The sequence below is a fragment of the Anabrus simplex genome, chromosome 9 (assembly GCF_040414725.1).
Source record: "Anabrus simplex isolate iqAnaSimp1 chromosome 9, ASM4041472v1, whole genome shotgun sequence".
NCBI classification, from domain to species: domain Eukaryota; kingdom Metazoa; phylum Arthropoda; class Insecta; order Orthoptera; family Tettigoniidae; genus Anabrus; species Anabrus simplex.
In genome coordinates, this window is record NC_090273.1 from 78931130 (window position 1) to 78947671 (window position 16542).

General features: G+C 41.3%; 1 protein-coding gene across 1 annotated transcript in view; it reads right to left on the reverse strand.

The window, feature by feature from the left end:
* The window catches only part of LOC136881243 (L-2-hydroxyglutarate dehydrogenase, mitochondrial), a 246217-nt gene that overhangs the window by 222141 nt on the left and 7534 nt on the right, over positions 1 to 16542 (reverse strand). The window contains exon 2 of the mRNA XM_068229234.1: positions 5364 to 5769. Within this exon, the coding sequence (XP_068085335.1) occupies positions 5364 to 5769 (406 nt within the window). The remainder of the gene's footprint in view (positions 1 to 5363; positions 5770 to 16542) is intronic.

Here is a 16542-nt window from a genome sequence, read left to right on the forward strand (position 1 = left end):
CAGAGCACAATGACCCAATGTGTAACATATAGTATAGGTCCCAGCTCAGGGTTACGAGTGAAGACCTCAACGCCATCTACGGTGGAGAAGGTGGACTTCAGTACGGTGGAGATGGCGGAAGGGGCAAACTCGTAGCATCTGTACTCCAGAGGGGTGGCTACGAAAGGCGGCTGTCTCCATGTTAGGGTGGCCTAATTTTGAACCTGGCAGTAGGTATAAAATACCTTTGAGTGTGGAGAGCCCATCGTAACAATAGCCTATATGAAATAAGTAGATATGGTTCCAATTTCCTAGATGGAGGCCTAAGTCCACTTCATGTACTAGCACTAATGGTTCCCTACCAAGAGAGACTTGATATGTGTGAACTTTTGCTCGAATACGGGGGCAATCCCAATGTTCGCGCAAAGATGGAAAGCAGTGAAGATGACAAAGCCTTTGATTTTGCAGATGATGGCGATTGCAAGTGTAATGGGAAGAACGTGTTGCATGCTCTATGCATGCAGCCAGAATGATAATTTAGACAATGTTACAAGTGCTGGTGAAGAAGGGGAACGCAGATTGTGAGGCACTCTACCTGGGGAACTCTCTGCTCACATTCGCGATAATCAGGGGGAATGTGGAGCTCGTCAAAGCCCTACTGGAAACAAGAAAGGCAGACTCCAACCAACGTCAAAAGTTGCAGTGCCGCTAGGTGTACTGATGACTCGGTCAGGCATGGACAAGCTACCACCAAACGACATCATGGAAATGGTTTAACATTGGAACATTGATGTGGAAGGAGGAGGGTAGAACGACAGAACAAAGTGGAGTGGAATCATATTTGCTCCCATCTGGTGTCAGCTGGAAATGGGAAAATGAGGAATAATAATAATAATAATAATAATAATAATAATAATAATAATAATAATAATAATAATAATAATAATAATAATAATAATAATAATAATCATATGGCCTAAGCTACCCTGTGCGGATATTTCAATTTGATGCCCTCTGGCTGTCTGCTTGTCGATTTTGACGTTCTGTTTTACTCTAGGCCTACTAGATGGCAGACTGAGTAAACTGGAACTCTCTTGGACTGAGATTTAATGAATTTTGTCGGATACACACCAAATATGTTACCAGATATCTTTTACATGCCGACATGGTATGACATGGAGTATCACTAGTTGCTTTACGTCGCACCAACACAGATAGGTCTATGGCGACGATGGGACAGGAAAGGCCTAGGAATGGGAAGGAAGCAGCCATGGCCTTAATTAAGGTACAGCCCCAACATTAATGGAGTATTGAATGGACTTTTCTCCGGCCTTCAAAAATCCGACTACCTCTGCCAGGTTTGAACCCGCTATCTTGGGATCCAGAGGCCGACACTCTACCACTGATCCACAGAGGCAGCTACCCTATATAATAAGACTAATAGTAAAATCCAGTCAACAGAAATTAAATTAATCAGATCAATGAATCAAAAGACAAGACAAGATTAGAAATGCAGTAAACAGGAAGGAGGCTGGCATCAAAATACCTTGTCATGACCACAGGTTACGACGCGCCCTTCTGTCTTTTATTGTGGAGCGAGTGTCGAATCTATGACCTCCAAGCAAGAAGGATATTGAAAAATGTTTTAAAATTCAAGAGCGTGTATCCCAGCATCAAGAAGTAACAGTGCTTTGAGTGAGTATGAGCAAGTGAGTGATAATTCTATTTTGCACATGTATGTATGTATGTATGTATGTACGTTTAGTCCTCAGCCCGAAAGCTGGTTGGATCCTCAACAGCTCCGCCATCAGCTGTCATAGATGGCTTAGGCATCACTGAAGAGGCGTACTAGGGAAATGAGGAGTGAGGTAGTTTCCCGTTGCTTTCCTCACCGAGCCAGAAGTTGCTATTGCATATCAGTCTGCCAAGCCCACTCAAATGCATGCACCAACCGACCCTATGAACAATATTTTCACACCATTCATAGCAGGGACTGGCTGCAGAAGGAATGGCATTACTAGCATCACTCATACCTCAGTCACTTTCATTTTGTCAAAGCGAAGGATAAAGCTGAGACAGATCAATGAAATTGATGCATAAAATTCAATATGAAAGAAAAGCTTGGTTGAAACAGAAGTGAGTACAATTTGGTGAAATATTGTGTCAGCGTATAGTTGTTGCTGAACTTTAGGTAGGGAAGTGTACGTCACATAAACTGCAAAGGGAAGAACGCAGCGCTATGATGCTGTAGAAAAATATGTTGTTCTAGAAACTTGCACAGGCCTTGCATAGACAACCCCCTTAAAGTGGTAGGAGGGTCACGAGAGCCAATCAGCTCACAACACATCAGAGTTATGAAGTAGTAGTGGTTGATATTTGGGAATAACACTGGTAACTTCGAGGAAGACAGACCGGATATTATAATCTGGAGTTTTTGGGTCTATCAAGAGAGAAAACTGGTAGCCGTGATAGTGCTCACGTCGGAGCAAAACCTGGTAGCCATGATCGAGTTTGCAACGAGGGAAGCTCTACAAATAGTGTGAGAATAGGGTTCTGAAGGACAGAATAATCTGATTGGTAGTAAGTGAACTGGGAGGCAGTTAAGAGAGACAGACAGACAAAAGATTTGGCAGAAAATAATTAGAGAGTTGTCAGAGACAATAGGGTGATCAGTGGCACTAGACACATTAAATCCAGCACAGGAACCCTTTAGTAAGCTAAACAGACACTCAGTGAGGAAAGACTTAATCTTGGTGTGGCTCCTCCTTCCCCAAAGGCCAAGAGTTTGAGTCTGTAGACTGCATCTTACTCAGAACAGTCAGCCAGGTGTCCAAAGCTGCATCAGCAACTGGAATTAGGAAGAAAGAAGAGAGAAGAAAGAAGTCATCCAACCGAGCTAAGTATTAACTGTATTTAAGTTCAGAGACTGAAGTGTAAGAGCTTATTTCCAGATTGTTGCCAAGGGAACTGAAAAGACTTTTAGCATCAATTACTGAAATGTGGGTGGGGAGTTCCCTAAGTGCTAACCAGAGAAATACTCTTTGTATAACTTCTAAGTAGACAAAGTATTTGTATCTAATAAATACATGGTGTAATTTTTGGTGAAAGGTCAAATTGATTTGGTGTATATTGCTCCTAGAATCAAATCCAATTCCCCAGCCTGTCCAGCCCTTACGATCACGACAACCTGCTACCAAGCTTTTAGGAAGACACAGGGCAGAAAGATCTGGACATGTTATGAGGATGAGCACAATAAGAACAGCAAGGAATTACTTTGAGAGAGAAGTAAAAGGGGAGTGGCCAGTAGGGAGGCCAAGAAATCGATCGACAGACACAGTGAATTGAGAGGTCTGCAAGAGGAACGTCAAGTGGAAGGACATAGGAGAAAAGAAACTGTATCTTGTCAGGAAGAAGTGTGAGCACTTGTATACAACACCTGAAAAACTGCAGCTAGAAAATGATGATGATGACATCATCTTAATTTAAGTATATACATATATAGGCATGAATAAATTGCCGTAAATAATGCATTAAACTGGTTAAATATAAGAGAAGGCCACTTGGCATCAATCTTGCCTGGATAAATAATCAATCAAGCAACCAATTAATCAATCAATCAATCACTCAATCACCCAATCAATCACTCAATCACCCAATCAATCAATGTGTGGAGAAAAGAAAAACAAAATGATTATGATATTAGCTACGGCAAAAAACTTATTGTGAATAACCAGCTTTCCAGATAGGAATATCAATTCCTGGGAATAATACTGTAAGTAATGTGGAAACTGCTGATCCCACAATCCAAGGAGGAGTGAACCTGCCTCTTGGTCAGAGGAGCTGGGTTTGATACCTAGCCAGGTCAGAGAGCTTATACTTGGAACTGAGGGCTACCTCGAGGTCCATTTACCCTCGTTGAGAACAACTGAGGAGTTCTCTGGTGGTGAGATAACAACCATGGCACAGAAGGCAAAAAATGATGACTTAAAACAGTGGTATTCAAAGTGTGGTACCTGTAACACTAGGGGTACGTGAAGTCTTCTCAACAGGTAAGCAAATTTTTGATTTAATGTTTTTGTCTACAACGATACAGAGTCCCCTTTCTTAACAATTCATTCTAAAATATATGTCAGTTTGTAGCTCCCATTCACCACGTATGTAAAAATGCTTACTTATGCTGCATTGCTCTTTTTTTCTTTTTTCCAAAATACATCATTCATTTCATTTTTCCGGTAGCAGTGTACACAGTACAATAGTAACTGTTGCATTAATAATACTTGTAAATATGTCATCAGAAGACGATTACCTAGATGTAATTTCTCTTAAAACAAAAACCACCACCACCACAACTAAATATCATTGCTAAGCAGTGAAATCCTTGTAATTCCACTCACCAGAAAACCATGTGTCTCCATGTGTCTTGTGAAGGCTTGCCGCATTGCCTGAGAATGGAACAGAAGACTCCAATGGTTGAATAATTGGGCTGCTGTTAAGCAATGAAAATGCCAGGAACAGTTCTCCGGTCATTGTTGACCGCTCAGTTTTGGGCTTCTTTGGTAAACTTTACTCCAACAGAGTTATGAGGTTTCCTTTGCCCAACGACGATGTACACACAATACATTATTGTTATCATTGGGGAACAGGGTGGTGTAGCAGCTTAGCTGCTTGCCTGTCATCCCAGTGACCGTAGTTTGATTCCTGGTGTCGCTAAGGTGGTATTTTCAGTTGTAAAGTCTGTTGTGTCAGGAAGGGCATGCAACCTTAAATCCCCGGCCACAACTCTTTCCTGCGTTAGTGCATACAGGGACCCTGAGCAAGCAGGATAATATGCAGAAGACTATGATGATTATAGTTAATATTACTTGGCATCCAGTAAAACACGCTCATTATTTCTGGTATAATCTTAATATACTCATACTTCGGGGGTACGAATGTAAAACAATTAAATATTGAGGGTACGCCAACCAAAAAGTTTGAATACCACTGGCTTAGGGAATTCATTGCACTCACCATGTGTCACCTTGTAATGTAAAGGCCTTTGGGCTGAGCAACAGTTGCTTGGTAGGTCAAGGCCCATCAAGGCTATTGCACAATAGGATTTGATTAGTTTAATATGGAATGGAAAGTGAAGTTCTTTCTCTAAGCACATAAGTTAATCTGATTCTTTTTCTTATTTCCCCATTTTTTTCTCTTAAATTTTCTATTTGTATGTTGAGTAATTTGAAATCACTTTGATGACGATGATGATGTGCTTTTGCGTTACCACATACAAACAGAAAAATGTTGCAGAAACGTGAACATACATGAAGGAGGAATGTCTTGCAAGTTAAAGCACTAAATGCCAGTTATATCAGTTTGAACATAAAAAGAAAATTTATATTTACCTGACAGTATGGTTCAATCTTTTTAATTCCTGCCCCATCAACAACTTTAAGGTCAGGAACATTGTTTTTCTCTCCTCGCTCAATTAGTTCATCTAATCGATCGTTCTCAATTTTATTAGTAGCTACGATGAGTTGGCCACATTTCTTGTAGGGTATATTCTTCTTCTCAAGATATTTATATGCCAGTCCCATGCCTTCCACACAGAGTTTAGCTTTGAGAGAGCCTGGCTTATAGTATATCCCAGCATGAATCACTCCACTGTTGTGTCTACTCTGATGACAGGCCAAGTGATCTTCCTTCTCCACGACTGCCATCTTCCACTGAGGATGGCGTTTCTGGAGCTCACGAGCAGTTGCCATTCCCACAATCCCGCCTCCAATGATAACTGCATCATAGTTGAGATTTCTACAAAAGATATAAACACAGAAGTGAACAGAAGAACTCTGTCTGTCTGGAACTGATGGTTTCTGGAACTAGTATCTTGTGTGACAAGGGAATGCCGCCGAACATGAACAGCAAAGTGTACAAAAATATTATGTGCCCCATACTTACATATGAGTCGTCTATTTGCGAAACCAGCCACCTCCAAATTGCTTTACGTCACACCGACACAGATAGGTCTTACGGCGATGATGGGATAGGAAAGGCCTAGGAATGGGAAGGAAGCAGGCATAGCCTTAATTAAGGTACAGTCCCAGCATTTGCCTGGTGTGAAAATGGGAAACCATGGAGAACCATCTTCAGGGTTGCCGACAGTGAGGTTAGAACCCACTATCTCCCACATGCAAGCTCACATGTTCACTTTTACACAATACAGCAAACTATCAGCTGAAAATTCGGCCTCTAACCAGCTTATTTTCTTCATCAAAACTTGGAGCTAGGCAAAAGATAGTGGGTTATTAAAGGAGGAGTCTGGAACACCGCTGCTTCTGCTCACATGCTGAGGCCAGGTGCTGGGCAAGTGCGCTCCCACGGGGGCCCCCGCAAAGCCATGGACCTGAAGACCATACGTGTGCAGAATGTTAACTACAGGGGTCTTTATATAAGAGCCAATTTTTTTTTGAAGGTTATTACAGGTGAGGTGCAGTCTAGATGACAATGGGACTAGATTTGCTTTAAAGTTCACTCGCCCGTGAAAGGTGAACAGGATGTTAGTTTATGTAAGAACCAAATTGTTCTTTACTGCAGCCCACTGTGGGTGAGGAAAAAATAAGGAGAGATGCAGTGGAGGTGTCCATAGGCCAGATCTGCTAAGATGGCCCCTCACTGAGTGCTGAAGCCCACCCTCCTGATGAAGCTAGGAAGCAGAAATGAGCTCATCAGGGGGGAGAGAAGAGATGGTTCTGGAAGTGGAGATGATTATTGGTTTGTTTTTTTTGGTTTTTTTGTTTTGTTTTTTTTTTGCTAGGGGCTTTACGTCGCAACGACAAAGATAGGTCTTATGGCGACGATGGGATAGGAAAGGCCTAGGAGTTGGAAGGAAGCGGCCGTGGCCTTAATTAAGGTACAGCCCCAGCATTTGTCTGGTGTGAAAATGGGAAACAACGGAAAACCATCTTCAGGGCTGCCGATAGTGGGATTCAAACCTACTATCTCTCAGATGCAAGCTCACAGCCGTGCGCCTCTATGCACATGGCCAACTCGCCCGGTGATTATCGTTTTAAGAGGAACTACAATTAGGCAACCATCCTCTATGTAACAATAATCAGAAAGAAAAAAATGGAAGGGATCTGAGACTTCAAAAAATGAAGGTATCAGCCAAAGAAAGGCAAGGGCCACTGAGGGCATGAAAATAAAAGATTCCCTAAGCCTCAAGTGCTCCAATACTGCTGGGGTCATTAAAGAACAAGAGTTGACCAAGGGAGGTCTGATAGGATAGATGAAAGTGAGGAGCCTCACACAAGTACCTGGAAGAAATGCCAGGACTAGCTAAGGGCCCCATGGTCGCAACCCAAGTTGAGAGTGCCTGCGGCCCCTTATAGTCGCCTCTTACGACAGGCAGGGAATACCGTGGGCTTTATTCTACTGCCCCCTCCCACAGGGGGAGATGGATCTGGAAGAAATGGGACTGACGTATAGAGATACTATCTATCTGAAGAGAGAGATAAATGAAGGTGTGAAGTTTGTCCTTGTGTCTCCTTTTCTATCACTCCGTCTTCCTGCATTAACCAGCCATTGTGTTTATCATATTATATATTCCTATCCTATCTTTCTGTAACAATGCAGTGAGGGATAATTTCTGAGTAATAATTTCTGAGCAAGGAAGTTAGTCTTGATTAAGATTCTTAGAAGTGAAGCTTCCACGGTGTGAAGAATTATTTAATTTATTTTCCGGGTTGAACCGTGTTGTACTTGTACGCATATCACGTACAGTTTGCCGACGTTTCGAATACATTGCAGTATTCATTGTCAAGGCGACTGAAATACCCCTACTCGATCCGAGGTAATCAGTCTCCCAGGCAGAGTTACACTACTAGAGTGGCCTTGATCTTGGCCTTTTATATCCTAGCCTATCTGGCTGGCGTAAGCCCTGGCTGTCTCGCGAGGCTTCTGGAAAGTTTATGTCACAGCCAGGTAGTGGGGGCTTGCCCGCGCTGTTATGTAATGGGGTTGCGGCCCGTGTGTTTATGTTGTGGTCTGTATGTCTTAAGCTATGAATGATGGGCATCCAAGAATTACTGATTTTGTATCCTTCTTCTAAATTTATGTTATTCGGATGTTTCTTGATTTCGATAGCCTCGCGGATTTTTCTTTCCAGATTCCAAGGGATAGCTGCTAGGATCTTGGTCTTGTCAAATGATATTCCGTGCCTAGTTTCGTAGGAATGCTTGGCTACTGCTGAAATATCTGTGTTTTGGTTCTTGGTGTGACGGATATGTTCTTTTAGGCGGGTGGAGATCAGACGTTTTGTCTCACCTACATAACAAGCTCCGCAGCTACATTCAATGTGATACACTCCAGGGGCCTGTAATTCTATTGTGTCTTTTACTGGTGGTAGATAACGGGCTAGTTTACGGTGAGGTTTATAGATAGTTTTTATGTTGTATTTGTCCAGTATCTTGCCGATCCTGTCTGTAGTGTTTTTAATGTATGGCAGTATCGCTGTTTTCTGGCGGGTCAGTTCTTCTTTCCCGTTGTTTTCTCCTGCGGCGGTCTTTTCTTTCTTCTCTTCTGATTTTTTAAGGACTCGTCGGATGTTATTGAGCGAGTAGCCATTTTTCCTAAGGGTTTCCGTGAGGTGTTCTTTTTCTTCCTCGAGGTGCTCTGCGTCAGATATCGCTATGGCCCTGTTTACTAGTGATGTTAGGACAGCCTGCTTTTGTGATGGGTGATGATGAGACGAGGCGTGTAGGTACCTGTCTGTGTGAGTGGGTTTCCTGTATACTGCGCGACTCAGCGTCCCATTGGGGTTACGTATTACTAGCACATCCAGGAACGGTAGTTTTCCGTCTACTTCTATTTCCATGGTGAACTGAATATTTACGTGTATGGAGTTGAGATGGTCGAGAAATAGCTGTAGGTTATTGCTCCCGTGAGGCCAGATTACAAAAGTGTCGTCTACAAAACGGAGAAAACATTTCGGTTTCAGGGCAGATGTAGCTAAGGCTTTCTGTTCGAAGTGTTCCATATACATGTTTGCTATTATTGGAGAGAGTGGCGACCCCATCGCGGCCCCTTCAGTCTGTTCGTAGCGCTACTTACTTCTATTTCAACGGGGGTTCAACCCGGAAAATAAATTAAATAATTGATTAAGATTGTTTGGTCCAGAAACGAGAAGAGTTATTCCCTTGCGGTAGACCAAGAATGAGGTGGAGAGACATCACTGCAGACCAATAAGAGCTGATATGTATGACCTAATGAAACGGAGGGCATGAATCTGCATCAGTGACTCTGCAACATAGCAGGACTAATAAGGATGAAAAAGATGATGAAACATATAAAGGAAGTATACTGTTGTGAAACTTCAGTTACTAAGGTAAGGGTTATTCTGCCCGGAGGCAGGTCCGAACTTCCGCAGAGGTGTTCCTGAGCCGGAGTTTATGTGCAGTAGAGTGGCCAGTTCCTTTCCGCTCCTCTATTCCCTTACCCCCCACCAACAGCGCGTGGCAACCCATCCAACTCCTGACCACGCCCAATGTTGCTTAACTTCAGAGATCTCACGGGATCCGGTGTTTCAACACGGCTACGGCCGTTGGCTCAGATACTAAAATAGAGAAATAAATAATACTTGGTTGAGTAATGGCAAGGTTATAGCAATATCTACAAATGAGTGACTAAAGAGGGATGTGTGGTTAAGTTTCCAAAGTTTTTGACCTCTACATTAGAAGTTACAAGCAATTTGATCAGTATCACTGGAATAGCCTTTTACTCCTCAAGGAAATTTCTCGTTTGGACAGGTGGCTCAGCTAACCAGCAAGGATAGGATGGTACTAATGAGTAATTTCAATGTGAGAATTGGAAATAGAACTGAAGGATATGAAAAGGTGATGGGTAAATGTGGGGAAGATGTATGGAAGCTAACAGTAATCCAAAGCATTTTCTCTACTTCTGTGCTAGTATTGGATTAGCAGTTACAAAAACATTCTTCAAGCATAAAGCTATTCTCAGCAACACATGGGAGGCCAGGGGCACTGGATCCATAATAGACTATATCATAACAGACTTTAAGTTCAGAAAATCTATTAGGAATTCTGGGGATTTTTTGATGATACAGACCACTATTTCATCTGTAATGAACCAAATATCTCTAGGCCTAGTATAGAGAAGGTGAAATTCCTCTGAAGAAAAATAAGGGTAGAAAATCTCCAGGACAAGGAAATTAGAAGTACTTGGATATGATTAGTGAAAAGTTCAGAATAATAGACAGTAAGAAGGTTCAGGATATTGAAAGAGAATGGGAGGGATGCTGTAATAGAAAAAGCATGAGAATGCCTGGGAAGAACTGTATCCAGATATGGGAAAAAGCAAACATCTTGGTGGAATGATGAAGTGAGGACAGCTTGTAAACATAAAAGGAAAGTGTATCAAAAATGGCTCCAAACACGGACTGATGCATGCAGGAAAATGTATGTGGATGAAAGAAATGGAACAAAACAAATAATTGTTGAATCCAGGAAGAAGTCATAGGAAGATTTTGGTAATGACCTGGAAAGGCTAGGTCAAGCAGCAGAGAAAACCTTTCTGGACAGTAATAAAGAATCTTAGAAAGGGAAGGAAAGCGGAATGAATAGTGTTTTGGGTAAATCAGCTGAGCTCACAATAGATCCGAGAAAATCACTGGACAGATCATCATGGCATGCAGGTCACCAACAGGCGTCAAATCTAAAGACCTGCATCTAGCGAGCCAAACTTGTCCTTGGGCACTCTCGGCACTAAAGCCATATGCCATTTCATTTTTACTGGACAGATAGAAGGAATATTTTGAAAATCTCCTCAAAGTAAAAGGAAATATTTCTGGACATATTGTGAACGTCCAAGCTCCTGGGGAGGAGGACAACGATATTGGTGAAATTACACCTCAGGAGGTGGAAATGGTGGTAAATAAACTCCAGTGTCATAAAGCAGCAGGAATAGGTGAAATAGTGAAATATAATGGGAAGGGAGGGATAAAACTGAATTCAGAGAGTAATAAGATTAGCATGGAATGTTAGTAAGGTACCTGCTGATAGGACAAAAGCAGTTGCACCTATCTATAAACAAGGGAACAGGAAGGATTACAATAACTATTGAGGTATATCATTGATCAGTAACTTATGCCAGGCAAGGTGTTTTCTAGCCTTTGGAAGGGAGGGTGCAGTAAGTTGGATGAAGTCCGGCACCATAGCAAAATGGTAGAGTCAGGAATTTTAACCATCACTGCTTAATTTCGCTGGCTTGAAGGCTGGGTGTATGTTTCGTCTTCAACGTCATTTCATCCTCACCATGACGCGCAGGTCACCTACAGGCGTCAAATGAAAAGACCTGCACCTGGTGAGCCAAACATGTCCTCAGAACTCCCGGCACTAAAAGCCATACACCATTTCACTTCATTTAATTTCAGTTGGATGAAAACCAGTGTGGTTTCAGACCATAGAGGAGCTGTCATGATCATATTTTCAGTATGTGCCAGGTAATTGAAAAACAGTTATGTTTATGTTTTGTAGATCTAGAAAAGGCATATGACAGAGTACCAAGGGAAAAAATTGTTAGCCGTACTGTGGGACTACAGAATTAATGGTAGATTATTAAAAGCAATCAAAGGCACTGTTTTTGTGTTGACAATTGGGCTGAAGTGAGAAATGATGGTACAATGAGTTCTTAGTTCAAGGTACTTACAAGGTTTAGACAAGGCTGTAATTTTACCTTTGTTCTTCATAGTTTAGCCTACATGGATCATTGTCAGTTCCAGGACAAAACTCTCTTTACAATGGTCTATTTTCAGACCAAATCTGTTGTACAGGAGTGAAATCTGGGTGGATTCAGGATATCTTATTCATAACAGACATGAAAGTAGTGAGAATGATTGCTGGTACAAACAAGTGGGAACAACGGCATGTGGGTACATGGAATGAGGAAATAAAAGCTAAGTTAAGAATGAATTCTATTGATGAGGCTGTACACACGAACCAGCTTTGGTGGTGGGGTCATGTAAGGCGAATGGAGGATGATAGTTTACCTAGGAGAATAATGGACTCGGACATGGAAGGTATGAGAAGTAGAGGGAGACCAATATGACGATTTGTACTGATTTTAAAGAGCTATACAACTAAACAAGGCCACAGAGTTAGTTACAAAGAAAGGACCGTGACAGAGTTTAATAAAATTACAGAGACTCGCAGACTTGCAGAGGCTTAACAGTCTATAGTGAAGATGTATGTACTTCTAAACACTGAATTTTACTCTGATAATAAAAGACTATTCAAAGTGAGTCGCTTTTATGATCTTTAATGAAAACCTCTGTCCGTACTTGATTCCAATTAGCATAGCCCTTTCAGACCATGTACACACAATTGTGCGGGTTCGTATTTTATTTATGTCTGAGCTTATTTGACGTTTTCTTGGTGCTAGACCAGACTGCAGTGCTTGTGCAGGACACGTAGCATGTACTTCAGCTGTTTCTATTTAGTACTTGACCACCAGGGGGCAGGAAGAAGAGTTTAAAAATACAGATCATTAGCAAGATGGCGGGAAGCAGTAATGCCTAAAGTAAGTATTTATTTATTGCATTCATATTAATCTAGAAGCTTTCCTGAATATCAGAATATAATCAATAAAGTGTGTAAATTGTGTAGCAAATGTAAATTGTGTACTTACAACATTGTACGTAATACCATGAGGTTTTGAATGTTGATATGCGCATATGTGCGGGCTAGGTTTCCTTACAGGCAATGTATGCAGGAGTGCTGGGTGCTGTCACAAAAAGGACTGTGAAAGCAAAACTCGTACTCTACATGAGAAATGTAATGTATAAGATTTTAATTGTTTAAAATCGTTCCACACTGTAAAATAGAACATTTGATCATGTACATGTGCATATTCACATGTACTGAGTTGAATTTTTTAAATTTTTTATTTTTTGCAAGTAGTGAATGAAGTTCTGACAGGCACAATTGTGTGAGTTCTGTTTTTCAGCCGGTAGTTCTTATTTTGTAAAATAAACTGTAAAAACATATATTTGAGAGCATTTTAGTAAGTTTTTGACGTTTTGACACCTCCAGATTTCTTTCAGGTCTGACGACAAGTTGCTGCTGCCAAAAGGGCAGTAAAATCAAAACTCTTCCTCAATGTAGAAAATGTAATGTTTACTTGTGTTTGAACGAAGATTTAATTGTTTTAAATTATTCCCCACTGTGAAATAGAACGTTTGATCATGTACATACATATATTCACATGCATTGAGGTAATTTTTCTTTTTTGTAAGTAGTGAATTAAGTCCTGACACGCACAATCATGCATGTGCTTTTTTTTTTTTTTTCAGATGTTAATTTTTATTTTGTAGAATAAACTAAAAATATATGTATTTAAGAGCATTTTCGTCAGTTTTTGACGTACAAACAAAAATTCACACCGCCAGTTTTATTTCAGGTCTGAAAAGGATATTTCACACGCCCTTTGGGCCTTAATATCTCATACTCTATGCTAGCGCATGCCACAGACATTTCCTTATTCGATATAACTTACATATAAATGCTGAGGATCGTGGGAACTACAGAGGAATCAAGCTTCTGCACCATAGCGTGAAACTCTGAGAGAGGATTATTGAAGCAAAGAGATCGAAATTACTGAAAATCAATTCGAGTTTATGTCTGGAAGGTCAATAAGAGATTCCATCTTCACTCAGAGGATGTTGATGGAAAAGGACCCAATTGTGTAGAAAAGATCTGCATATGGTCTTCATAGATCTTGGAAAGGCCTATAACCAAGTACTGTGTGATGTTATTTGGTGGCTCCTGAAGAAGAAAAATGTCCCTTATCATTATATCATTTTGATTCCAGATACATACAAAGGAAATCAGATGACTGTGAAAATCTGTTGTAGAAATACAGACCAATTTGCGGTTAAGTTTGACCTGCATCATGGCTCTGCTTTTAGTCCATACCTCTTCATCATGGCCGTGGATAAACTGACCATACACATACAAGATAAAGCCCCATGGAGCATGCTTTTTGTGGAAGATATAATGCTTGTGAGAGAAAGTGTAGGTGCACTAAATATCTGGCAAGATGTTTTTAGGAAGAAATGGGCTTTAAATCAGGAGAATAAAGACAGATTACGTGTAGGCTACTGCAAGTTTTCCATGTGAGTATCCATTCATGAAGGATTAAAAATTGTATTTGGTGAGGTAAAGACAAGAAATACCTTCACATATCTTGAATCAATGATACAGGATAGCACAAACACTGATATGTATGTTACCACTTGGAAAAACAAATCGGATAATTGCTCTCTAGTGCAGTGGAAGATCTTTCAACTTACTACAAGAGAAATCAACTCAAACCTAGTCCAACCAAGACGCAGGTTCGTGCTCTTCACCTCAGAAACAGGGAAGCAGTAAGGAGGCTCAACATTGGCTGGAAAGGAGATCACCTCGAACATTATTTTAGCTCAAAATACTTAGAAGTAACTTCAGATCACACCCTATCTTACAAACGTATTGTATGAAAACCAAACAAAAAGTCTCCACAAGAAATAGCGTACTTCACAAACTGGGCCGCCATGCTCGGACACTACCTGCAACTGCATTAGCTCGGTGTTATTCAGCTGCTGGTATAATTCATCTCATAGGAAACAAGTGGATATTGCCCTTGAAGAGTCATGCGAAATAATTTGTGGCTGCCTAAAATCTACAACTATCTGGAAGCTATGTTCTCCAGCAGTCATAGACTCTGTCCGGCCCTGCGGTGTAGGGGGCAACGTGTCTCCTGTCACCTAGCAGCCCCGGGTTCGATTCCCGGCTGGGTCAGGGGTATTTAATTGTAAATGATTAATATCCCTGGCCTGGGGACTGGGTGTTTGTGTCAACCTTAATGTTCCTTTCCTCACATTCAACACTCTACACTTCCTCCATTCCAATTACACGCAGGTTTATATCACATGGTGCAAGTAGGGACAAAAGATCTCTATAGGTCAACGCCCCAAACAAATAGCATTTTCTTTTTAAAGGCATAGCCTCTCCTGGGATACATTATGAGGTCGTAACAATGAGCAAACAAAGTCGGTAGAGGACCAAGCTCACCCAATCTTAGGTCACCAGCCTCCAAAGAGATAGCTCAAATGAAGGAAAAGCTTTATGCAGACAACAACAATTCTCACTATAAAACCTGAGGTAACCAGTATACAGCTATAGCCATCCACTATACCACCAGAGTGGATGAAGGCCAAACAAAATATTCCTGCAGGTCATGACATCAAGTGGGAAATCTGGCGATTGCTCAAAAGACTTTGGAATGGTGTTGGGAAATGCAGAGTGAATTTACGTAAATGGGGATACCTACAGGTTTCAGATATGGTGTGGAGAGAGGCTGACAATGTTACACCTCCGTACCTATGAACTGTGCCCATACTCTTGCACAACACAAGAGTTAAATGGTAGACTGTGATAAAGTGTCCTATTTCTGGGTGAAGAACATCTAATCTGAGACATTTTATTTATTTATTTTTCAATATTCGATGTATAATTGTAACATTCCGCTATATAATTGTATGTTATTGCTTCTGACTCGAGCAAATAATTGGATATGCGATGGCTAGGTGAAATGGTGGGCAGCTGCAGGAGATCTACTATGATAAGAAAATCCCACTCCACGCAAAGGGAAAAATGTATAAAATGGGTTGTCCACCTAGCCATTCTATGCAGATAAGAATGCTGGACCACCAAGAAAATGAAAATCAGAAACTCCATGAGGCTGAGTTGAGGATTCTAGGATGGTCCTGTTGAGCAACCAGGATGGACAAGAAATGGAATTACACCATCCAAAAATCTCTGAGAGCAACACCAAAAACAGAGAAATTGAGAAACGCCAATTAAGACAATCTGGTCACCTTCAACAATGACCAGAGGGATATGTGTCATATAGAGTTGACAGGCTTACAGTATGGTAGATTGCCAACCAGCTCAAGGATGACCAAAGACAAGATGGAGAACCAGTGTTAGGAAGGACCTGGACATCATCAATGTCAATTCAAATAGAGTCCAAGAGAGAAACTACCAGAAGAGGACAACCTGAAAATCCAACCCCACCTACGTGGGAAAAGGCAAAGAAGAAGATATTGTGTAATTGAACAACAACAATCGGACAAAGGATCACTTGATGGTAATATAACTAATAATTTAATGTCCAAGGAATTTAGCCAATTCACTGCCTCTTCACTTACTGCATGAAGTTGGTGGTATCCTCCCTGGAAGCTCCAAAGTGGGCACATCATTACAACATGGTGGACTGTCTGAGCCATGTCACTGCAGTCGCAATGAGGGCTGGAAAATTTTCCGCACTTGTGGAGCCAGAAATTGCATCTTCCAAGACCAGTCCGCACTCTGTTCAATGAAGCCCAGATTCTTCTTGGCAAGTTGAACCCAGCAAGTTTCCTACAAGGTCAGATATCAACCCTAACTGGTCAGGGTTTGAAGCAGCCCATTCTTCCCTCCAAGCATTATTCATGTTGTACTGTGACTCAACCAGCCTCTTTCCTAGTTGGCA